This window comes from Chroicocephalus ridibundus, chromosome 24, assembly GCF_963924245.1.
Source record: "Chroicocephalus ridibundus chromosome 24, bChrRid1.1, whole genome shotgun sequence".
NCBI lineage: Eukaryota > Metazoa > Chordata > Aves > Charadriiformes > Laridae > Chroicocephalus > Chroicocephalus ridibundus.
Window position 1 is genome coordinate 598,357 of NC_086307.1, and position 22,959 is coordinate 621,315.

At 60.7% G+C, this 22,959-nt stretch overlaps 1 protein-coding gene across 6 annotated transcripts in view; it reads left to right on the top strand.

Moving 5' to 3' along the window:
• The first annotated feature begins 1,308 nt into the window (after positions 1 to 1,308).
• Positions 1,309 to 22,959, top strand: part of LRP1 (LDL receptor related protein 1) — an 87,159-nt gene continuing 65,508 nt past the window's right edge. For 5 of the 6 annotated variants that reach the window (XR_010074055.1, XM_063359312.1, XM_063359314.1 and 2 more), the window contains exons 1-2: positions 1,309 to 1,526; positions 18,559 to 18,681. Coding sequence is in view for 5 of the 6 variants with exons in the window: in XM_063359312.1 (XP_063215382.1) it covers positions 1,454 to 1,526; positions 18,559 to 18,681 (196 nt within the window). In the remaining variant the exon portion in view is untranslated. The remainder of the gene's footprint in view (positions 1,527 to 18,558; positions 18,682 to 22,959) is intronic. The other variant, XM_063359316.1, reaches the window with a different exon arrangement.

Genomic DNA, 22,959 nt, shown 5'->3' on the forward strand with positions numbered 1-22,959 from the left:
TGCAGAGGAACCCCATGGCGCTGCCCAGGCGTTTGCCCCCGGGGTCGGTCCCGCTCCTCACTGGGTCTCTGGGACTCGCGGGGTGAACGGGGCTGATGGCTTGTGCCCGGCCCTGCCACCCGCCGGTCCCCTGGCTCTCCCATCCCACTCCTGATCCCCAGCGGCGTCTCCAGCCTGGCCGACGGGAGCGTGGCCACTGCCGGCCGGGACGGGCAGGGGCACAGCCAGGGTCCAAGCACCGTGGAGCCACAGGATGTGACCCCGGCACCACGCGTGGGCACGGGCCTTGCGGTGCCGGAGGCCAGGCCTGCCATGGCCGCCCTGGGCCTGCCCCTGCCCATACCATACCTATGCCATAACCCTGCCCATACCTATACCATACTGTGCCCCTGCCCTACCATACCTATACCATACCCCTGTCCCTGCCCTACCATACCTATACCATACCCCTGCCTACACTATGCCATACCTATACCATACTGTACCTCTGCCCATACCATACCTAGACCATACCATGCCCCTGCCCCGGCCATACCTGGATCATACCCCTGCCTATGCCATACCCCACCTATACCATACCCCTGCCCATACCATACCCCTGCCTATACTATGCTATACCTATATCATGCCATACCCCTGCCCATACCATAACTGTACCATTCCCATACCTCTACCATACCATACCCTTGCCTATACCATACCTATACCATACCAAACCCCCCCATATGATACCCTTGCCCATACCTCACCTATACCAAACCATGCCCCTGCCCGTATCATACCCATAGCACACCTATACCATTCCCCTGCCCATACCATACCATACCATGCCCATGCCCCTGCCATACCTATACCCCACACCATGCCATGCCGTAGCTATACCATACCATACCCCTACCCCTGCCCATGCCATACCTATACCATACCTATACCCCACACCATGCCATGCCGTAGCTATACCATACCATACCCCTACCCCTGCCCATGCCATACCTATACCATACCTATACCCCACACCGTGCCATGCCCTTGCCCATACCCGGCCGGTGGGGGCAGCCCCCACACCCCACGCGCATGCGCGGCTGCGCTGCCGCCGCGTAGGACCCCCCCCCTCCGTCCTCCGCGCTGGCGCCCCCCCCCCCCCAAGTCCGCGCGCGCGGCGGCGGTGGCTCGAGCCCGGTGACGTCAGGCGAGCGGCGGCGCGCGCTCCCTCCCTTCATCCCTCCGCCGCGGCGGCGGCGCGCGCAGCCCCCCCGCCCCCACCCCGCCGCCCCCGGCGCCGCCGCCGCCGCCGCCCAGCCCGGAGGGTCCGCCCGGCTCCGCCCGCCCCGGCCCGGCCCGCCCCCGCCCGCGCCCCCTCCCGCCCTCCGCGGATGTCGGTGCGCGGGCCCGGGACGCGCCGCCCCGCGGGCAGCACGGCGTGAGGAGCCGCCGCCGCCGCCGAGCCGCCGGCATGGGGCCGCTGCTGCCCCTCGCCGGGTGCCTGCTGGCCCTGCTGGCCGCGCCCGCCGTCCGCGCCCTCGAAGGTGAGTCCGGGGGCGGCGGCGCCGGTCCCCCCGCGGGGCGCGGTGCGGTGCGGGGCGGGCGGCGGGGGCAGGGGGCAGAGCCGCAGCTGCGCGGCCCCGTGGCCGCTGTCGGGGGCGCGGAGCCGGGAGCGGCCGGGCTCCGGCGGGGCTGCAGCGCTCGGCCGGGCCGGGGAGGGGGCGGGGGGCGCCGCCGTGACAAAGCAGAGTGGGCGCAGCCCGGCCCCGCCGGGGCGGGGGGCAACGGGAGCGGGCGGCGCGTCCTTCCCCGCGCTCGCCGCCGCCGCAATGGCAGGATTTGTGTGTGTCTCCCCCCCCCCGCCGCAGCCGCGGGTGGCCGCTCGCTCCCTCTCCCCGTTTTCTCTCTCTCTGCCAGTTTCTGGTGACTTTCAGCACCCCCACCCCCCTCCCCACCATCCCATTTTCCCCTGGAATCCAAAGTTGTCCCCGCAGCCAGGCAGGAAAGTTGGAGCTTAGCGCCGCTGCGGGAGCCGGGGGTTCCGGGGCCCGGGGTTCCCTGGGGGTCGGGGGTCCCGGGGGCCGGGGTCCCCCAACCCCCCGGGGCCGTCCGTGACAGCCCGGCCTGGCCCCGCGCCCCTGCTCTTGCACAATCGGGGCTGCTTCTCCCGGGGCCGCGGCAGCCCCGCTGCGGAGTTTGGCCGTGGCCTGTCTGGTGGCACTGGGAAAATGTTTACCCAGTGATGGGGCTGTCTGTCCGTCTGTCTGTTCAGCCTCCCCTGCCAGCCGCTTTTTTCCAAGCTGCGCACGTCTCGTTCCCTGCTATTATTGATCTATTCAGTAAATACTTTAGCGAGCTCGTCAGCTCAATGGCCGGGTTTTTGAATGTACAAGGGGCTGCTCTTGGCAGCCGGAGAGCGTTTGGGACCTGGCAGACGAACGAGCCGGGAACCGGCGGCGGCGAAGTTCCTTGCAACGCCTGAATGCGTGGGTCAGGAGGCTGTTTTTCCCTTTAAAAGCAGGGAGATGGGGGTTCTGAGTTGGCTTTCTCTGCTTTCCTCTTATGGGTTTCCTCTGTCCAGATGGGAACGGCCTGGCGAAGGCGGGAGACTGGAGCAATTGGTGGGTTTTTTGGGAAGGTTTTTCCATCCCCTCTTCTCCCACCATGGAGTGAACTGGGCGAAGCCACTGGCATTTGGTGTCGTGGCAGTGCCCAGCCCATCACCAGATCGCAGGGATGGAGGAGGAGGAGGTTGGGGCAAACGTCAGATCCCTGCCCCAGATCAGTGTCTGGGGCTGCAGGAGGCTGGAGCCTGCGGTTTCCATCCCTCTAGCCCCTCCTTGTCCCGCTGGAGCTCTGGGCGCTTAATTAGGGTCCCTTGAAGGGAGGTGGCAGGAACAGAGAAGCTCTTAGCACCCCGCAGCTGCCCCTGGTCAGCTGACACCTGCGTGGTCATTAGCGCAGGGCTGATTGACCTGCTGGCACCACTGGTGGTGCAGGTGATGGTGAACGGCTGAGCCCGACGGGGTCACCGGCCCCCACCCTGCTCCCAGGGACCCCAGGTCTCGGAGGCGTCATCCCCCTCGGTGGTGGCTGGGAGCAGCCGGTGGATCCAGAAGTTGGTGGGGGTGGGAGGGACAGGCATCACTCATTGCATAAGCTGCGTTGCCTTTGGAAACAGGGCTGCAGAAGGATGATGTGCTGGAGGGAAGTTCGTTCATCCTCTTCTCCGCCCCGGCCGCCAGAGTGGGGCAAAAGCCAGCACAGAGACACCCCCTCCTTACAGCGGCACCATCCCCTCCCGAGGGGCTCACTGGGGGTGGTGCTGGGGGTGAGGTGCTGTGCCAGCCCTCGGGAGCCTTGGGCAGCCCAGCAGGGCGAGGGGTCCTCCCGAGAGCTGGGGAAGGAGCTGTGCAAGTCTGTGGGCGGGGGGATGCAGAGGGGGCTCGCAAAGCCCCCCCGCCCTGGCAGGGCTGGCTGGGAAGCAGAAGGTGACACCTCGGTGGCACCTGAGCTGGTTCCCTGGTCCCAGCAGTCCTGGCTGGGCTCCGGTGTTCCTGGCTGCTGGTGACCACTGCGGGCAGGGGGAGCTCGGTGTGGTGGGGCTCTGGGGGAGCTGTGGGGTGCAGGGTCCCCAAGTGCGGTGCAGAGACCAAACTCCCCCACACCCACTGCCTCGGTTTGCACCCCCAAACTGCTGCCTTGGTTTGCAGCCCTGGAAGCTGTTCATTTATTCCTGGCTTTGGGGGCAGGGGAAGGGGGAGGCAAAGTCCGGCTGGTGGGACAGCGGGATGGGGGGAAGCTCTTCCCGGGGGACAAAGGGCGCTGACACATGCTCCCATCTGCCGGGTGGCAGGGAGCTTCCTCGGGTCCCGCTGCCTCGGCGGGCAGAGCTGGGCAGCCGTCGGGAGAGGGGCGAGGGCAGGCAGGAGTCGCCCCACTTCTGCTTTGGAAATAGCTGTGGTTAAGGGTGGCTGCGGTGTTTTGGTGCAGCGCTTCCCTCTCACTGCCTTGGTGGTCCCGTGTGTCCCGTGTGCGTGAGGGGAGTGCATGTGCCCGTGCCGCTTCCCTGGGCGTGCGTGGACATGCCCGGAGCCAGGCTGGGTTCAGCAGAGGTGAAGAGAGGGGTGTTTGGGGGGGAGATGGCGGTCAGGGACTGCTGCAGGGACTGGGACTGCCTGCGGGGACTGGCGAGCAGCTCCTCCGTGCAGTGGTGGGGATGGGAGGGTGCCCAGCATCCCCGGCAGAACTTGGGGTTCCCGGGAGTCCCATGGGGCTCTGCCCCTGTGCGGGAGCTGCTGCGCTGTGGGATGGCAGTGTGCCCTGGTGCTGCTGCAGTGTCTGGGGGAGAGGACTGGGCTCTGGACCCTGTCCCACACGGTCCCGGTCCGGTGACGTGCATTGACGTTGAGAGGATGGGGCAGCAGTGGAGCATCCCTGGCAAAGCCTGGCAGCGCCGCCCGTTTTGGGGTGAAACCGAGGCGTTGCCTTCTCGGTGCTTCCAAAGCTGTTCTGAGGTGCTGTGGGTGGTGCGGAGGTGGCAGCAGCTGCGATGTCCCCTCGTCTTTGGTGTCTCAGCCCCACCACTCGCCCCTCATCTTCTCTCCGTGCCATTTCTATGTGCTCGGCAGCAGCCCATGAGCCAGGAAGGAGTGGGGGCTGCTCGCACCCTCCAGCTGCCGATGCTTTTCCCTGGTGTCAAGCACCAGTTGGGCTGATGGGGAGCAAAACTGCCCCAGTTGCCCCTGTTCCTCAGCCTTGGTGTTTGTTGGTTCCTCTTGGCCATCAGCCCGTCCCGGGTCCACGGCTGGCTCCCGGCGGGGCAGGGCTTGTTGCCTGCCTGGTACGCTGGCCAGCGTGGGCTCCACTCTGCTGCACGTGGCGTCCCCATCTCCTTGCAGAAACAGCAGGATCAGAGCAGAAAAGCAGAGGCAAGTTAAGGGAAAAGCTGCGAAACCAGCTGCTACGTGGGGTCCTCGAGTACGCCCCAGGGGGGACATAAGCAGCTTGGAGGCGTGAGGGTTGGCCCCCAAAACTGTCCTCCTGCTCACTGGGATGAGGATGTTTGGGAAAAGAGCACGGGCAGGGTGATCTCAGCCCCTCTCCTTCCCCCTCCGGGAGGGCGTGGGGGGACCCATCTGCCGCTCAAGGGCTGTGGTCACGTCCCGGTTATCTCCCGGTGTTTGCTGCGTTGTGGGCTGAGACTGGGGGGCTGTGATTGAGGATGGGGCAGGGCGAGGAGCCCTTCGGGCACAAACCGGGAGCATCATTACTGTTCATAGAGGTGACCGTGGTGGCCAGGTAGGGATGTTGGGCACGTGGGGGTCTGTGGCACCGTGCTGACGTGCACTGTGGGCCAGCGGGTTGTTGCATGGCTTGTTCCTGTGCAGCGGCGGCACGAGCAGCCGGCGATGGAGGGGAGGGATCTGCTCTCGCCGTGAGGTGGATCCTGCCGGCGAGGCCTCGCCAGCATCTTGTGAGTGCTGGGGAAGCTCTGCGGGGAGCCACTGCTCCACACACCTTCCCTGGGGCAGGTGCCTGCAGCTGGGGGTTTTGCTGCCTTCGATGCCCCGGGAGGCAGGAGGAGGTGAGCTCACCTCTGCGACCACGCACAGCGCTCTGGGATTCTGGGGTGACCTCCTGAGCCCACGCTCCCCATGGATCAGGATCTCATCAGGGGCTGTGCCTACGTCGCGCCCCGAGGAGCGGCTCCGAAGCAGCAAGGGGGGCAGTGCCCCTGTGAGTGCCCTTTGCCCTGGGGAGGGGGTGCATGGGGGGGGCTTCCCGAAACCATGGGACAGCCCGGGGTGCTGCGGTCAGGGCTGGGTCCTTGGGAGCCATCGAGAGCCCGGGGGGGACACGACAGGCTGTGCTGTGGTCCTGCTGAGTCGGCACGATTAGCACGGTGGTAACCGGCAGGCGAGACGGCGGCTTCGTCATGGGGCGGGAGGTTCCTCTTCCAGGCGTTGAAATGACTTTGGCTTCCAGACCCGTGTCAAGCACCTTCTTTGTGCCAACCCCGCAAATAAAATCCTTGCCCTGTGCCTCTGAGACCCCCTGGCCGACCCACAGCCCTGCTTGGGGGCTGCGCCTCCCTGAAAGCCACCCGCTGCTCGTGGTGCCTCAGCTGAGAGCAAAGTCATCCGGCTCCCAGCTCATCCCGAAATGCCCAGGATGAATCCAGTAGTCCCAGGAGTGTGAAATGGACTCCTTAGAGATGGTGCCGGTTCCTGGTTGCGGCGGCGCGGGGCTGACTCATACGGTGAGCGATGGATGCGTCTGCCCATTTCCTTCCTGTGGTCCCTGCTTTGCCCAGCAGACAAGACTCTCCTTGTGCTTGGGCTGAATTTTATCTCTGTCACCTCCTGGAGAGCCCCTTTGGCCGCGTTCCCATGGACGTCCTTCTCTGCGCGGGGACGCTTGGATCCTCAACCATCACCCGCGGGATGGGGTCCCTCCAGCAGCCTGTCCCCGCTCTGCCGCTGCCGTGGGTCCGCTGCTGCCTGGACCCCGCCGGCTCCTCTGGGTGCAGCTGCCAGGGGGATGCGTTTCTGTGCCCCGTCAGCGTTGTGGCCGTGCAGAGGGAGCTGCCGAGGCCACTGAGCCCTGTTTTGTGCAGGAGGGGCACGTGGTGGTGCTGGTGCTGGGCCGAGTGCTGTGTGCGGGGGGTGGCCCCGTCTTGGGGAGTGTGGAGGGTGTCTGTGCCCCGCGGGCAGATTGGTGACCCAGCGGGATGCGGCGTGTGCCGGGGCCTCACTGAGCGCCTGGGGAGGTTTTGGGTCCGGTGCTGGCTCTCCCGACTGGAGTGTCGGCTCCATTCACGCTGTAGCAGGCTGCCGAGGGGATGCGTTCTCCTCTCCAGGTTTTGCAAGCCAGTGCAAGACCGGCTCGAGCTATTTACAGGCCGGGTTTTGCTGTTGACTTAACTTTTCAGTCACTTCCATTTAATGTACCTTGGCAGGCTGACCTGCCAGGGGCAAGCAGCAGCAAATATTTTCAGTGTTTTCTAATTCGTCTCAAACTTCTTGTTTTCTTCACTCTGCCTCTTATTTTAAGAAGGAAAAGTACTGGGTGGGCCGTGAGGACAGTTTTGCTGGATGTTACTCTGTTGTGCGAGGTCGCTTTCCCCAACGCAGTCCAGCCATTTCTAGAGCTAAATATAAACTCCCCATGTCCTTTCTTAGCCAGGGGAGCGGAGCAGACAAGAGCTGCAATCATGCAGATGCTTTGCAGGATCAGAGACGGTCCCAGCATGGCTTGAAGCGAAGGGTTTGGGGGGTTGGCAACTGAAGTGTTGGATAATGACCTTGCTGGCAGCTCGGAGTCTCCAGAGGGACCGTGTCAAGGTGCCACTGAGGGGAGGGTCAGGAACAGCAGCCCCAGCTCCGGGGAGCGTCAGCCTGCAGCGAAGTCACGAGTGGGTCTGTAACGTCCAAAACGTGTGGACTGAGGCATCAGTGGGAATTGCGGGTGGCTGGGAGGGAGTCTAATTGGGTTGGAAGTCGCATCTTTAATTGAGTGGACTAATTAGCCTCTCGCAAGGTACCGTTTCTCCAAATGAGACCGCGGTGAGGATGGACAGGTGTTGGCAGTCGCATCCTGGTGTGGGAGCCGGGGACGGGCAGGTGACGGGCAAGGAAACCACGAGTGTGCAGTGGTTCATGTGGTCAGGAACGGGGGCTGCTGGTGTGGGCCGAGGGCAGGAATCGCTGCTTTTGAACTTGCTGCTGGACTCAGGCCTCCGGTGTGTGTCCCTTGGCCACCAAACTGAGGAGGAGGATTTCAGCTGAGAGGGGACGAAGGCCCTCCAGGCCATCCTGCTGCTGCTCCTCTGCCCCAGCCTTGCTGGGGGCGGCTGGGTTTTGTTTGCCGTGGGCTGCCAGGCAAATTGTTATTTTAATCTGCTGAGAGCTTTGAAACGCATCAGTCTCCTCCATTTACTTAATAAGGTGCAGCTCTTTGTTCGCAGGCGCCGCTGCAGCCGCCCGAGCACGGGGACCGCGCAGTCACAGGGTCCCGGGTTCGCACGGCAGTGCCTTGAGCTGACGAACGGTCGTGTGTCTCTGCCGCCGGTGGGGTGGGCTGCACCGCGGTGCCCGCACCTCGTGCCGCTGCATCAGGCTCTTCGAGGCCAAGTCCCTCCTGGTGTCAGCTTTGCCGCACCCCAGGGCAGGGGGCAGAGCCCCTCGATGTCGCGGCGGCACATGCCGGCACCCCACAGATGTGCCTGGTGATTTTTCTCTCCGTGCTGTGCTCAGAATATGAACACCGTGGCCTAAAGGATTGCACGTGGACGCAAACACTCGTGCGGCGAGTGTGACGCTGTGGCACCAGGGAGCAGCAGTGCAGGAGTACTGCCCGCCCTGCGCCTCCCTGCTCTGCGGGCCCCAGACTGATGCTGGGGCTGCTGCTAGTGCCCACCCGCTTCCGTGTGCCGCTGCAGCCGCTCAGAGCACCCTTGTCTGGGGACAAGCACGTCGCCCATCCCCAGCTGCCGCCAGTGCCCCATAGCCATGCCCGGCTGGGTTTGGCGCCGGGAGAGCGGCTCCAGCTGGTGCATGACACTCGAGGGCGGCTCTGACCTGGGGCCAGCGGCACCCCGAGCACGTGGCGCTTGTGGCTTCCCTGTCCTCCCTCGGACACGTGTCCCGGCTCGGTGCTGGACCCCATCCCTCCGGGCAGCCGGTGTGGGGAGGGGAGCCAGGAGAAGGCTGTGAAGGGTTTCCTCCCTGCGCTTGGCGCCGCGGGTGTCGTGGAGCCTTTTTATTGTTTGGAAAAGGAAGCACTTGGGTTTAATACTTCCCGCGGCGGCCGCCTTCCCAGCGGTCTGGGCGGATGCTGTGGGGCACCGGGGGCAAATGCCGTGCCGAGGGTTGGGCTGTGCCTGTGCCTCCACCCTGGGGCCGGCCACCGCCTTTGCCCCTGAGTGGGGACCCGCGATTCGCTGGTCATTTACAAGGAGGGAAATTTTCTGCCCGGTCCTGAAAACATCAGCTGAAATGTCCATGGGCTGCTGGCCTCGTCTGCACCGTAGGACACATCCCCTGTCACTCCCAGGGGCTGCTCCTGGCAAGGCCGGTGTCCCCAGGCCGGCTCAGCATCCCTGGGTTGGTGCCTGCCCCGCTGCCCTGGTTCCCTCCGCAGCCCCCGGCCGCCGGCAGCCCTGCCAGATGGGTTTGCTCAGCGTCTGCTCTCGCGGCCCAGAACGTGTTTTCCCTGCGGAAGAGCAGATTTGGAGCCCAGCGCTTATTCACCAGCTTGGTCTTCTCCTCCGCAGCTGCTCCGATGCCATCGTCCCTCAAAACCTGCTCAGCCCCATGGCCTTTCGGCTGCATAAAATCTTAAAGCTTCTTTTTCCGCAACTTACGGAAGGTAAAACCAGGATCCCTGAGCTGCAGGAACTGCCTTGGAGCATCCGAACGAACCAGGCGAGTGGTTCATTGCTGGCGTAGCTGAGCTGCGCTGGTGGCAATGCCAGGGGGCAGGGTAGTGCCTGGGACGCAGCATCAGAGCAGGCATAACCATACCGGATTCCTCTTTAATCATTTTTACCAGTTATAAACAGATGGGATATTCCATCATGCCAAGGATTTATTTTTTTTCCCTTTACCTCTTAAAACACAGCTGAGCGGGGGGTCTGGGAGCAGTGCAATGCTGAGCAAACCTGCCCCGGTCCCTTCATCGCACGGGGATGTGGCGGGGTCCTTCTGCCTCTACGTGGCTGATCCGAACAGTGACAAACGCGGGCACCGTGCGGTGGCCCCGTGGGTGGCTTTAGGGTTCGCTCTGGTGTTGTTGGGTTCCACCCTGCTTGGATTGGGAGCTCGCTGTCGGGTGGTGGCTGCAGGTCCTGGGCACTGCTGGGCTCTGCAGAGCTCGGGGCACTGTGCGCTGGGTGGATTGGCTTTCGGGGACTGGGGACAGGAGCAGGTGATGGCCCAAAGCCCTGTGCTGGCAGGGAGCGAGCAGGAGCGGGCGAGGCCAATTTTCTTGGGGAAACGGGTGCTACCGTGGGTTGTTTTCTCTTGGGGAGACCTTGAAATAGCAGGAGATGGTGTTGCGTGGTGGGTGGCGCAGTGGCTCCGTGACCTTGTCCTGCCCAGAGCTGGGAGATGCTCCCCCACAGCACACGCAGGTCCCGAGGGGACCTGGCGGCTGGAGATGGGTCTGGGGCTCCAGGTCCTCGTCCCCCTCGTGCTGCTCTCTGGCCTCCTGGAGCCCCTGCGTCCCCTGGGGCAGGACGGGGGACCGAGGGGGACACTTCTCCCTGCCTCGCTGCGGTGGGACGTGCAGCCTGGCTGGGGCCCACAGGGGTGGCCACCCCAAGGTGGCCAGAGAGTCCCCAGGAACCGGGTCATCCCTGGCGCAAGGGCCATGTTCACACGGGCAGGTGGACCAGGATCCAGAGCAGCTCCCCACGTGGACGCGCTGCTCGGGAATAAAAGTCCCTTTATGCGGGAATAATTAGTGTACTCAGAGCACGCTAATTATTCTGGGATAAAAGTGACTTTTATTCCGGCAGAGTGTCCTCTCAAAGGGCCCTTTCTGCCGGCTCCTGGGGCACAATAGCTGCTCTGCTCCGTTTCCCCATCTCAGACAAAGTCCTTATTTGCGAAGCCAGCGAAATTGAGTTGACTAATGAATTAAGGCCAATGGTTTTGGCCTGGCTCCAGCCCTTTGAAAGCCTTGGCGAGCTGATGCCCATCCCGGGCGGGAGGAAGCGCGGCACCCTCCTGCCCCAGCCGAGCCCCCGCCGGCTGGGCTGCCGTCGGCCCTGGGCTCTCCGCGGAGCTCTGGCAGTGTCCTGCCCCTGATTCCGCTGTCCAGATGAAATGCCTATTAATATATAACGTGCAATTGCTTTATTGCACAATGCAGGCAGGTCTCTGGAGGAAGCGTTATCAGCTTTAGCCACAAGCCATAAATAACTGCCTCCAGTGCAGAGCGCTACATTCTGTTTGGGTTCCCAACTGCCAAGGGTATAAACATCCCACTTCTTATTGCTAGAATAAATAAAGGGAATAAAACCTTCTGAGCAGGTAGAGGTGGCTGGGGGGGGGGGCTCCGCACCAGCCCCCCAGCTGGGGGGGGGGGTCTCCTGCCCGCTGCCCCCTCCCCATCCCTTGCCTGGGGCAGGGGAAGGGCCAGCCCTGGCGAGGGGCAGCGGGGGGAGCGGGGCATCCCCCCCGGCAGGGATGGCCGCTGGCCAGGGACGGCTGCAGCCCATCCAACTGCACAGGGAGGACTTAAGCCCCTTTCTCTTGGCTGCAAATGCTTTTTTTTCCCTTTTTTTTCTTCCTTTTTTTTTTTTTTTTTTCATTTAAATTGCAGATAAGCTGCAAAAAGAGAAAGAAATCAAAAAAGCATGATTCTTCCTTGAAACACCCTCCACTGCGTGGCTGGAGCCTGCCCCTTCTGCCCCTCCCCACCACGTTTTGTATGATCGAGCTCTTTTTTTCTCCCCCCCGCCCCCCCCCCTCCCCCCAGTTCTGAAAATGCTCTGGATTTGTTTCATCTGGTTCCATCTCCTGCCATTTTTCAGTTCATTCTTCTGTGTACCTCTCCGTGGGGCTGGAGGCAGGAGGGGGACGAGGGCGATCACACCCCAGTGCGGATCCCCCAGCTTCTGAATTTGGTTTAAAATGCAAATCTCCCCTCTCCCTTTTTTTTTTTTTTTTTTTTTTTTTTTAAGTGCATTTGATGTGAAGGCGGCGGAGCTGCCGGGGAGTGGGAAGGGAAGGGGCTGGGCGGGGGGAGTGCATTCCTCCCAGCGCGTCCAGATTTCCTGATGCATGTTCGCATTTAAATCGTCTCCCCCCCCCCCCCCGGCATCTGTTTGAAGTCAGGTGATGGCGGTGCTGCCGCTGCAAGCCGCCCTTGGGAGCCACGATGGGATTTTACTCCCCTTCCCCCTTTCCGCTGGAGACGGATGCTCTCGGGCAGCCTCCATCTTCCCACGTCCTCGCCCCCCGCCATCCGTCGTCCCTCTCCTCCTTTGTCCGGGCTGGAGGCAGCGATGTGGGTCCTGCAGCCCCGTCTCGGGGTGTGCGGTGTCGGGGGGCTGCAATGGGGACAGACCCTGGTGTGTCACAGGCTCTGCCGGGGCTTCTCCCTCCTCCCTGGCTTGTGTTGCTGCTCGCTGCCCCGGGCATGGGGACTCCGCTGGGATTGTCCCTGGAGGGGGTCGTGGGGGTCCTGGCACACCCTGAGGTACCCGCTGCAGGAACCCGGTTGCTCCCAGTCTTCGCCTTGGGGGGGACAGGTGTCCCTTGCTGTGGGGAGTGCCCAGGCGGGCAATAGGAGGGTGCACAGAGCATGTCCTGCTCTGGGCGCGTTGGCCTCTGGGGACAGCAGGGTCAGTGGCCGGGCTGTCCCTGGGGGGTGATGGGCTCCTCGAGGGGGGCTGCCTGCCTGGCTGGCAGCTCCAGGGCACAGATCAAACCCATCCCGCACATCCCCCCCATCCCGGCAGCGGGGTCTGACACAGGGGGCGACAGCCCTGGGCTGGGGCTGGGGGCATTAGGAGCTTCCATCTGGGTCTGGAGAGTGTCACCCCCATCGCCAGAGGGCCAGAGGTGGGGACAGTAGGGACCAGGGGAGGCCCCGACACGCTGCAGGACGCACCAGGTCAGCGCCAAAAGCGGTGATGCTGGCTGCCAGCATTTCGCTTCAGTGGGATATTGGTGGTTGTTTCCAGCTGCCCCCTTTGGCGTCTCTAAAATCCGGGCGAGTCGCAGCGAACCTGCTTCGGACCCTCTGACTGCCCTCATCCGCGGCCGCGCCGTGGTTTTCCAGCTGGAGCCTTTCCTGAGAATGGCGTTTTCCTGCTGTTCCAACATCTCTGGCAAAGCGGAGGTGGGCTTTTCTTCACAAAATCGTCTCTTTTTTTTTTTTTTAACAGGTTAATGCCATGTGATTCAGATGCAATAGTCAGACTTAAAAGGAAGGGGGGGGGAATAAAAATGTATTTTAAAGTCAATATTTACTTAGCAATTGGATGGTCCCCTCCCCCCGGCCGCATACCTGCGGCTTCTCCGTCGGGAATGGCCGGCAGCGCACAGCGACGTCATTCATGGGATGGAGCGTGGATCTGGTTTGAATCTTCCCCTTGGAGGGGGCCGGGTGGAAGAATTGCAAAAATGCATTTGAGCTGTTTAGAGATCTTGTATTTGAACGCAAAACAAACAAATAAGCCTTCCTTTCCCCTTCCCCTTGAAAAAAAAGTGACTACAAACTTTAGGTTTTGTTATTTTAAATGTCTCTATCCCCCCGTCTCGCTTTTTGGAGCCTAAGGACCCAGCAAATTTACATTAGTCGCCAGTTTGCAAATTCTGCACAAGCTTCTGTGCTGCTGGACGCTGTGCCTCTGCGGGGTTTTGGGGCTTCGCCATCAGCCCGGTGGCTTCTGTCCCCCCTGGGGGAGCAGGGAAGGGCCGAGGGCATGTGTGCCTCCAAGCCTCATCCGTTCCTGGCGTCTGTGCCCTGACTGTGGAGAAACCCTGTGAATGGAAGAGTCCTGAAAGCACCAAAGAGGAAAAAAAAAATCACATTTTTTTCTGAAATTTGAGGACAAAGGATGGGCGATACTGGGGAGAAAAATGGAAGTATAAGGTGGCTCTGATTTTTGTGTTTGCTTAATTGGGCAACGAGGACGATCTTCCAGCTCGGTGCTGGGGGACTGCAAGCCAGCGCTTCGGGGTGGGGGGGGGTCCCGCAGGGGACACGGGCTCGGCTGTGACTGTGGCAAGTGGCCTCAGAGCTGTGGCGTGCTCCGGCCGAGCCATGTCCTGAGCTGAGTCGACAGGGAGGGACGGTGAAACAAGATGGCTGATGGAACGGGCTCTCCCCCGAGAAAGGCAATTGGGCAAAATCAGCCAAAACAGTAACTGGGAGCAGAGCAGATCATAGCAGCGGCGTCCCCGGCACTTTGGACTGTGTAACACCTTCTTGGTGCGCGCTGCCGCACTCGGGGTGGCGCTGAGCTCGCCCGGGATTGTTGGGGCGGCAGCTCGGCGGATGCCACCTTTGCTTGGCAGGGCCTTGCTGTCCCCCGCTGGCTTCCCATCCGGCTTTTGCCCTCCGGCACAGCCAGGCAGGTTTCTGTTTTGCTGGGGGTGTCCGGCCAGGGCTCCATGGACCCTTGGACCCCCCTGACTGCTGCCGTGGCCGAGCCCACGTGCCGGGCAGGTTTGCGGAGTCAGTGCCGGGCTGTGTTTGCGCCACGCCGGGATGGGGAGAGGGGAGCGAGGAGCTGGGGACGGAGACCTGGGAGGAATGTGGAGTGGATTTATTTTTCTCCCTCTCGAGTTTTCTTCCTCTCCCCCCCCAGCCCCGAACATCTGTTTTGCAAATCACACTCATTCCAGTCCGTATTTATGGCCAGCGCCGTTTCCTTTTCAATGCAGCGGCCGCGGCGGGGAGGAGGAAAGTTTGGTTTGCTCAGGGAAGGGGATGGTGAATATTTCTGTGGTTTCCTCCCAGTCGATCTGGGTTTTTGTGCCACACTCATCTGTGCACTGAAGGCAGTTTGGCTTCTGTTCAAGGTGAAGACCTCCTGCTCCCCAGCCTCCCAAAAGAGTCCATTTAAATGGAAGTGTTGATTTCTTGCTTCAGGCAAAAAATGAGATGTGTTTTGTTGTGTTTCTGTATCAGCCTGTTCCCCACCAGGGCCAGGAGGCGCAGCCAGGCTGTCGGTCCCATCCCCACTGGGATGACCAGGGCTTTGCTCCCCCACAACGGAGAAGAAGGATCCCCTTTCCTGCGCCCAAACAGCCATTTTTTTGCCTTTTTTTTAGAACCGTTTCCCCCCCGGCTCTGTTCCCTTTGAATTACTTTAAAGCAGGGATCTCTCCTCCGACTGCCAAGGAGGGGAGGTGTTTGGGGGGGCCAGCTCCCGCAGCTGTCCCGGCCCTGCTTTGAGCCGGCCATTGTGCGCTCCATGAAGGCGCCTTTATCCTCGGTCCCAGGGCCGGAGCTCCGCTCGCCGTTGACGCGGTGGCTGCTGCGGCTGCCCAGCTTTCGGAAAGAAATTTGGCTCCGGGTGAAGGATGCATTAACAGACACCTTCTCTAATTGTCCACCTGGCACTGAGGCATCCCGACGCTTACTCCGGGGCCGTTTCACTCGCTGGGAACACGCTGTGCAGAAGCAGGGGGCGCGTGGGGTTGCCGAGGGGCTGGGAGAGCTGGCTGCCGGGAGGGGGAGCAACCCCCTTCCCTCCCCTTGTGGGGGCGGTGTGTGGGAGCCGCTCCGGCAACAGCGAGGCCTCGTAATGCCGAAGCTCCACGTGTCTGGGCATGGTGGAGGGGGGACGGCCGGCGGCCTGAGCCGGCTTCAAACCAATTCGGAGCTAGTATTATCAGAGAAATCATAGACTCATAGAATGGTTTGGGTGGGAAGGGACCTTAAAGATCACGCAGTCCCACCCCCTGCCCTGGGCAGGGACACCTCCCACCAGCCCAGGCTGCTCCAAGCCCCGTCCAACCTGGCCTTGAGCCCCTCCAGGGATGGGGCAGCCACAGCTTCTCTGGGCAACCTGGGCCAGGGGCTCACCCCCCTCACAGCAAACAATTTCTCATATCTCAGATTTCATCTAAATCTCCCTCTTTCAGTGTAAAACCCTTCCCCCTCATCCCATGGCTCCCCTCCCTGCTCCAGAGTCCCTCCCCAGCTTTCCTGGAGCCGCTTGAGGGACTGGAAGGGGCTGGAAGGTCTCCCCGGAGCCTTCTCTTCTCCAGGCTGAACCCCCCCAGCTCTCTCAGCCTGTCCCCACAGCAGAGGGGCTCCAGCCCTCTGGTCATCTCTGTGGCCTCCGCTGGATCTATTCGAACAGGTCCATGTCCTTCTTACGTTGGGGACTCCAGAGCTGGACGCAGTACTCCAGGTGGGGTGTCACCAGAGGAGAGCAGAGGGGCAGAATCCCCTCCCTCGCCCTGCTGGCCACGCTTCTTGTGATGCAGCCCAGGATGGGGGTGGTCTCTGGGCTGCCAGCGCACATCGCTGGCTCCTGTTGAGCTTCTCACCCACCAGCACCCCCAGGTCCTTCTCCTCAGGGCTGCTCTCCAGCCATTCTCCACCCAGACTGTGTTTGTGCCCGGGATTGCCATGACCCAGGTGCAGTACCTTGCTGAACTTCATGAGGTTCGCATGGGCCCACCTCTCAAGCCTGTCCAGGTCCCTCTGGATGGCATCCCTTCCCTCCAGCGTGGCTGGCAAGCATCTGTGCTCCAGGGCCGGTGTCTTCAGTGCAAAACACGATCCTGTCCTGGCTCTGGTTTCTCCTCCCATGTAGATGCAGCCCCGCAGGGCTGTGAGCGGCTGGGAAACGCTTGCCAGGAGTTTGCCCCCATCCTGTAGGTCTCCCCGCTTCCCTCGGGGGGGCCAGGAGGCAGGTCAGAGGCTGAGCCTGACCCAGGGGAGACGGTGGCTGCTGCTGGCCCGGTGGGTGCTAGGCACTGGCTGTGGTCGGCTGGGCGGTTGTGGCCGCCGTAGGTCACTTTGTGGCTGCCGGAGACCTGGGAGGATGAGGGAGAGCAGGAAATCCAAGGGAGTGTCGGTTCTTTGCTGTGGTTTTCTTAATGAATCTTGCATTTGGTAAGCTTGTGGCGGGGAGATGGAGGCAGAAGATGAGCTCCTGCGGGAAGAGGGGGCGGCAGAGCCAGCTTCGGAGGAGAGCACCGATCCCCGAGCCCTACATCCTGTGGGAGGAAGGGGACAGGCTGGGTCTCCAAGTCATCCCTTGCCTAAAGAAGGGGGTGGGGGTGGGGGTGGTGGAGGGGGAGGCATCTGCTCATAATTGGGGATGTTTCATCCATTTTGATACGTCCATTCTCCATCTTGATGGCACTGAGCTCCCTGTCGTGGTGTCGAGCCTTTCCCTTTAAGCAACCACTCCAGTGCTGCCGGTGCTGATGCTTTAAAGAGAGAAGGGAAGGGAGGTTTGTAGGAGGTGATACTCCTAAGTCAAACCAAATGATATCAAACAAAGCCCTTTTGCAGGCCCAAGGAATAATTAGTGTCGTTACATGGTGGGGAGAGTTCCCTCCCACCCTTTAGGAACCAGGATTTGGACTGGGGACCGGACCTTCCCCGTCCCTCGCAGCATCCCCGCTGCAGACGGGGCAGAGGCTGTGGTGTTTTCTTCCTGTGGCAGGAGCTGGGGGGAAGCGACAGCACCATCTCTGCCTGCTGGGAGCCTGAGGGCGAGTGGGGTCCCAAGAGGCGTGAAACAAGCGGCAGCGCCGGCAGCGGCTCCGTCCCGTTGTGCTGCTCAGTGCGGCGGTGAGGACGCAGAGACTCTCCTTTCGTGGGCTGAGCACAAAGTTAAGCAGATGCTTGGAGCAGGGAATTTATCAGAAGAGTAGGGATGACACAAGATAAACGTTAAGGGAATCAAGTGTGTTTGACTGCCTTTGCTTTTAACAAACATTCACGATTGCGTTTCGTTGGGTTTTCAAGATTTCCTGCCTTCCCAAGGGCTCTGGCTCGCTGCACAGCAAGAGCTGCCGTCGGTGTGGAAGTGTTCGCTGCAGAGCGCTGAGTCTCCAGGAAGACGGTGAAACGCTGAAAGCCTGGCACAAAGATGGCCCAAGCCGGGGGTCTGCGGGTACCGGGGCGATGGCCCCCTGCCTGGCAGCCCCCGGTGCAGGCGGTTGGGTTTGAAGCCGGCAACGGCTTCGCTGTTCCCCGCCTTCCCGAGCGCAGCTCTCACCAGAACTCCTGTGGCCGGCCCCGCTGTGGTGCAGTGACCCCCCCCATTGCAGCCTGTGCTTGGGTGGTGCAGTGACCCCCCCATCACAGCCTGTGCTGGGGGCTGCAGTGACCCCCCCATCACAGCCTGTGCTCGGGGGGGGAGCAGTGACCCCCCATTGCAACCTCTGCTCCCGGGGGGTGCAGCGACCCCCCACCACAGCCAGCCTCCTTGAGGTGCCCGTTTCAGTGGGGGCAGAGCACCCCCCGTCCGCAGCCCCCCGGGGAGGCCATGGGGCTCTTCCCAGTCCTGCTGGCATGGCGGGGGTCAGACTGGTCCTGCGCTCTGTGCTGTGGGTTTTCCTGCTGGTTTCTGTTAGGACTTTGCTTTGTTTCTGCGTGTCCTGGGGTCGCCATCCCGACTGTGCACGTGTGTGTTTCCTGGGTGCAGGATGGATGGAAAACCCATCCTGCTGCTGCTGCTGCTGTCTTTGTGATTTAAAAATGTTACTTTTTAATTTGTTCTCATTTGGGTTTTCTTATTTTTTTTCCCTGTCTTTTTTTACTGTCTAGCATAGAAAATAAACTGCCTTTGGCTCCCAGGAGCTAATTCATCCAAGTTAAATGATCTTTAAAATCTGTTAGCGCATCATGGATCTCAGTTCCTGTTTTCTCGCAGTGTAATTAATGCTTCAGTTTAAATTTTCTCCTTTCCTTAGGGGCAAGGTTGATGGATCTGATGCCACACTAAAACTTTTGCTGAGCCATTAGAAAGAAATCAAACTAAAAGCAATCTAGTCCTTAATTTAAATTTTATTTTTTTTTAAATAACTTGTCTTTGGGAAGAAACTGATCTTGTTTATTATCATTATTTCTTTTCTCATCCAGCACCGAAGACATGTAGCCCTAAACAGTTTGCATGCAAAGATCAGATTACATGCATATCTAAGGGCTGGCGCTGTGACGGGGAAAAGGATTGTCCGGATGGCTCGGATGAATCACCCGATATATGTATGTATGCCTTTCCTTCCTAATAATGTTCTTTGCTTTTGTTCCATCCGTTCTCTCATTGCATGGTCGTTCCAGGGTCCCAAACAGGTGGCATCGCACAAATGCTCTACCTCAACTCCGGTTTCTCCTGCGGTACCAGGAGCCCGCAGCACCTCGGGGGGGTGGGTACCACTCGTGGCAGGGTCCAAGCCGTCCATCTCTCCATCCGCCCTTTATCTCCCCAGGCGCTGCTCCTGGGGCCTCTGGCTCTGGGGCCATGATCCATCATCATGGAACAGCCTCCTGGGAACGGTATCGCTGATTTATTTTTTGTTTCCATCAAAATTGGTTTACACGAGGAAAGCAGAGCCCTGGAGGCGAGGACGTGGTGAGCTGGGCAGGGGTGTGGGGTCAGCTCTGCCGCAGCAGCATCCCCTCCTTGGGCGGTCGTGCCTCCGGTGCCTGGCACCTAACGGGTGCTTGGGGCCAGGGCTGGGCTGAAGGGAGGAAGGAGAGCTCTGGGAGCCCTAGGGGACAGCTGTGAAAGCCACACAGCTTCCCCCAGATGTGTCTGGGTTAGGATGCTGTGTTGGTTTGACTGGTTTTGTCCCAGCGCTGGGGATGCTCCTGGGTCTGATGGGGCAGGGTCTCTCCAGAAGCAAATGGGGAACGGGGCTGGGTTAGGTGGGGTGGGGGGTTGGGGATGGGGCATATGTGTCTGTAGAGCCAGAGCCGTGCTGGCAGTGGGGCTCGGCAGGGACGGCAGCTCTGCTGGTCCCCCTGCACCACGCTGTGCCGGGGGCTCTGCTCCGGATGGGCTGGAGCAAGGAACGAGCTTCCCCACGTCCCGGTTTCTCTCTCTGTCTGATGAGGGAGGCCGTGCTGCCCTCGCTGCCTCGCAGCAGCTGCCTCGTTAGGTTGTTTTACGGTGCCAGGGACCAGGGACCTTGAGATGCCGGGCTGGCAGGAGAGGCACAGCCGGGTTCATCCCTGCTGCTGCTCACCAGTGACCAGCAAAATCCTCTTGTCCTCTGCCCCGGAGATCCTTCCCAGACTCCTGCTTCCTGCTGCACTTGGCATAAACGTCTCCTCCAAAGCAGTTTCTGGTTTGGCACTGGGGTTATTTATTTCTTAAAGCAAAATGATGCAACCGTCCCCTCCATGGGAGGGATGAGGGGGCTGGGATGGGCTGTCTGGCTCCAGTCAGTCAGCGGCCCTGGAAAATTACTGTGGGAGGACTCAGAGGCCTGTCCCCAGCTGGAAGAAATCCGTCCTGATGGATGTATTCTGCTTGCTGCATATGCCTGTGCCCGCTTCACTGCCCGACCGTCCGTACAGACAGGTGAACCCAAAACAGACCCCTCGATGCTTTTCCCCCATCATCATCTTCCTCTTGTTTCGCGGCGAAGGCGCGGCTGGTGGGGACTGGCAGAGTTCTCCCTGGACAGGGAAGGCAGAGCCACATCTGCCTGCTCTGGCTGCTGCCGCCCCGGTGGGAACGGCAAAGCATCGGTGTCCCCACAGTGGGGCTGCGAGCGTCCGCCACTGCTGCCCGCCCAGTCCCCGCGCCTGCAGCCCGCAGATGCACCTCATGTCCACCTGCGTGGCCACAGGTGGTGAGGTAGGAAGATGCTCTCAGGTTTGCTTAGAGCCCTGAGGGCTCCAGCTCCCGCTGGAGGAGGGAGACTCATTCCTGGGGGGCGCGGGACCCCTGGTAGCCATGTGCCCCTTGGTACGTGCTCGGTGCTTCCAGAACAAGCGGGTGGGAGCCTCTTGCAAGGCATGGATCAAAGCCCATCGTTGCCCCTCTCCTTGCTGTGCCACCGCCTGTGGGACAGAGTCCATGAGTTCCCATCACCGCCACAGACCCTAAACGTTGGAAATGCTCTTTTCCAGGGGAGCGGTTCCTTCCCCAGATGAGATTTGGAGACCTGGAGGGGCTTGACCTTTCTGAGGGACTCTGCTCACCTTCCCCAAGTTCCCACTTTAAGCCCCAGGACAGCATTAGGCTGGGGAGAGCCAGGAGGGAGTCAGAAGGACGCTGAGCCCTCCAGGATGTGGTGTTGGGGTCAGCGGCCATCGCTGCTGGCTCCTGCGCCCGCCTGTGCCTTTCCCATGGGCAGGGGCTGTGGATGGAAGTTGCTGCCTGCTCCTGCCCGCTCCTGCCCAGGCTCGCACAAGTGGAATCCGACCTGTCGGCACACTCAGGGTGTGCAGCCCAGTATCTCTGGGATTGCCAGGCAAGCTTTTCTCACGCCACTTCGGCACCGGGGCTTCCAGCAGGCTCTCATCCTCCTTATCTTTTTGGCAGGGAGAGAATGACTTTTATTACTATTATTTAATCTCTTTTTTAAGCCCAGGCTGCAAATGTGGCTCTTGCACGCTGCTTGGTGCACCCTTTCACACCCTGGCAGCTCGGCAGGTTATTTACATTGAGCTAATGTACTCATGACAGAGTCTCTTGAAATGCCGTCTATTATGTGCGAGGTTTTCCTCCCTGGGGAATCCTTTTAAGTATTTGCTGGCTCTGCTTATATGTTAGCTGAACATGGGAAGAGTTCCCTTTCTGAGCCTGGTGTTGTGCTTGTGTCTTGCGTGAGCGGCTCGTACCCGGTTCTTGCCCAGTCAGTTGGTTTTTTCACTCCATGGAGCTTTCCTGGGGCAAAAAAAAACTTGGACAAGAGCCTCCATCCTGTTGAAAATCAAAGCAGATGAGGGGCTCTGAGAAATGAATTTGCTGTGGTTGAGCTACGGCCGTCATCTGGCCGCTGCGTCCCGGCTGGCCTCGTGCCCGGAGCTCCCCTGGCTCCACTGGGTGCCCCGGCTCTGCCCGCAAGCAGGACAGCCGAGCTGGTGGCGGTGGCACCCTTTGCTTCACTGCAGATGAATTGGCGGATCCACAGCCTTCGGTCGCCTGGGTGTTTGCAAGGGTTCCACGTCAAACAGTTCATCGGTCTGAGCGCTGGATGTGTCGATGGCGTGGTCCTGCTCGGCTTCGGGGCATCTCGAGCGAGCCCCTTGTCAGCACAGCCTTTGCTCTCCCCTTCCTGTGGCGCTGGCAGCGGGCGCAGCTGGGAGGCACCGGCGGGAGCTTCCCTGCCCCAACTCCGCCGGTGCTGGGCTGCGGGCGCTGCCGTCCCTCCCGGCACGGCAGCAGGACCATCCTGCTCCCAGCCTCTCCTGCCCCTTCCCTTGTCCCATTCCCCCACGACTGTGTCTCTTTGGGCTGTTGCCAGATCAACTACAGGCTGCGTTTACAGGAGGAAGAATTGCTGTTCTTCTTTCCTTCTGTTTTTTTTTTTTTTCCAAGTGGTTTTTAGAGGTTAAAAATTCCTGTCTAATTCAGCTCCTTGGGGTGTACCACAAGCTTGTCACATGTAATAAATTGGCTCATTTATTAGTACAGCAACACAGTCAAAAGCAAACAAAGTGGCTTGTAGATTAATCCTGCCCTGTTCATGATAAGTAGTTTGATCCAGGCTCTTTGCAGGGGAATAATGGACACGGCAGGTCAGTTTTGACTGATGAACTGTGCACTTTATTTCAGTGCATTCATTCTTTCGGCCTGTATATTGATACTACTTAATTAACCCTTAATTTGCAATTACTCGGTGCCTAGATAGTGCTGTTCAGCCCTTTGTGGAGAACAAAATCTGTAAAGCGGCATCTGGTGAGAAATTCTCCCAGGAATCGTCTGCTGGGTGTGCTGGATTGGGGCTGGGAAAGGAGAAATCCCCGATGGCTGCGATGGAGCACGGGAGCCCTGATCTCCGTGTCCCACGTCCTGCAGGAGCCCATGGAAACATACTGGAGCGTGTTTGACAGGCAGCCCGTGTGCAGGGGAGTGATCTGGCATCTGGAGCCTGTTAGATTTTCGTTCTTTGGGCACCTCTTGTGCAAGAAGGGATGTGTGTGTGTCAGCAGTCACTTCGCACAGAACGGACAAACGAAAGGGGGTGAAGTTTCCACCACAGCGGGTTGGAGGGGGTCCTTTCTGGCAGGCACGGTGGTTTTGTGGTCGTAGCTGGGGCTTTCATGGGCTGCCCCTGCCGTGGGAACCCCCTGCCCATCTCTGGAGGAGCCGCAGCATGCCGGGCTGCAGGGCGGCTCCTTGAAGATTTCCTGTTGGAGTTTAGATCTGAAAAGGCTTTGGTGGGTTTGGGAAGGGCAGAGGAGAAACCCAGCCTGCCCCATCTGCTCCTGGAGTAGCAGTTTGCCATCTCATAGTCCAGAGGATGCAGGGATGGGTGCGCGTCGTGCTACACGGTCTTGTGCAGGGCCAGGAGGGCCAGGGGGTCA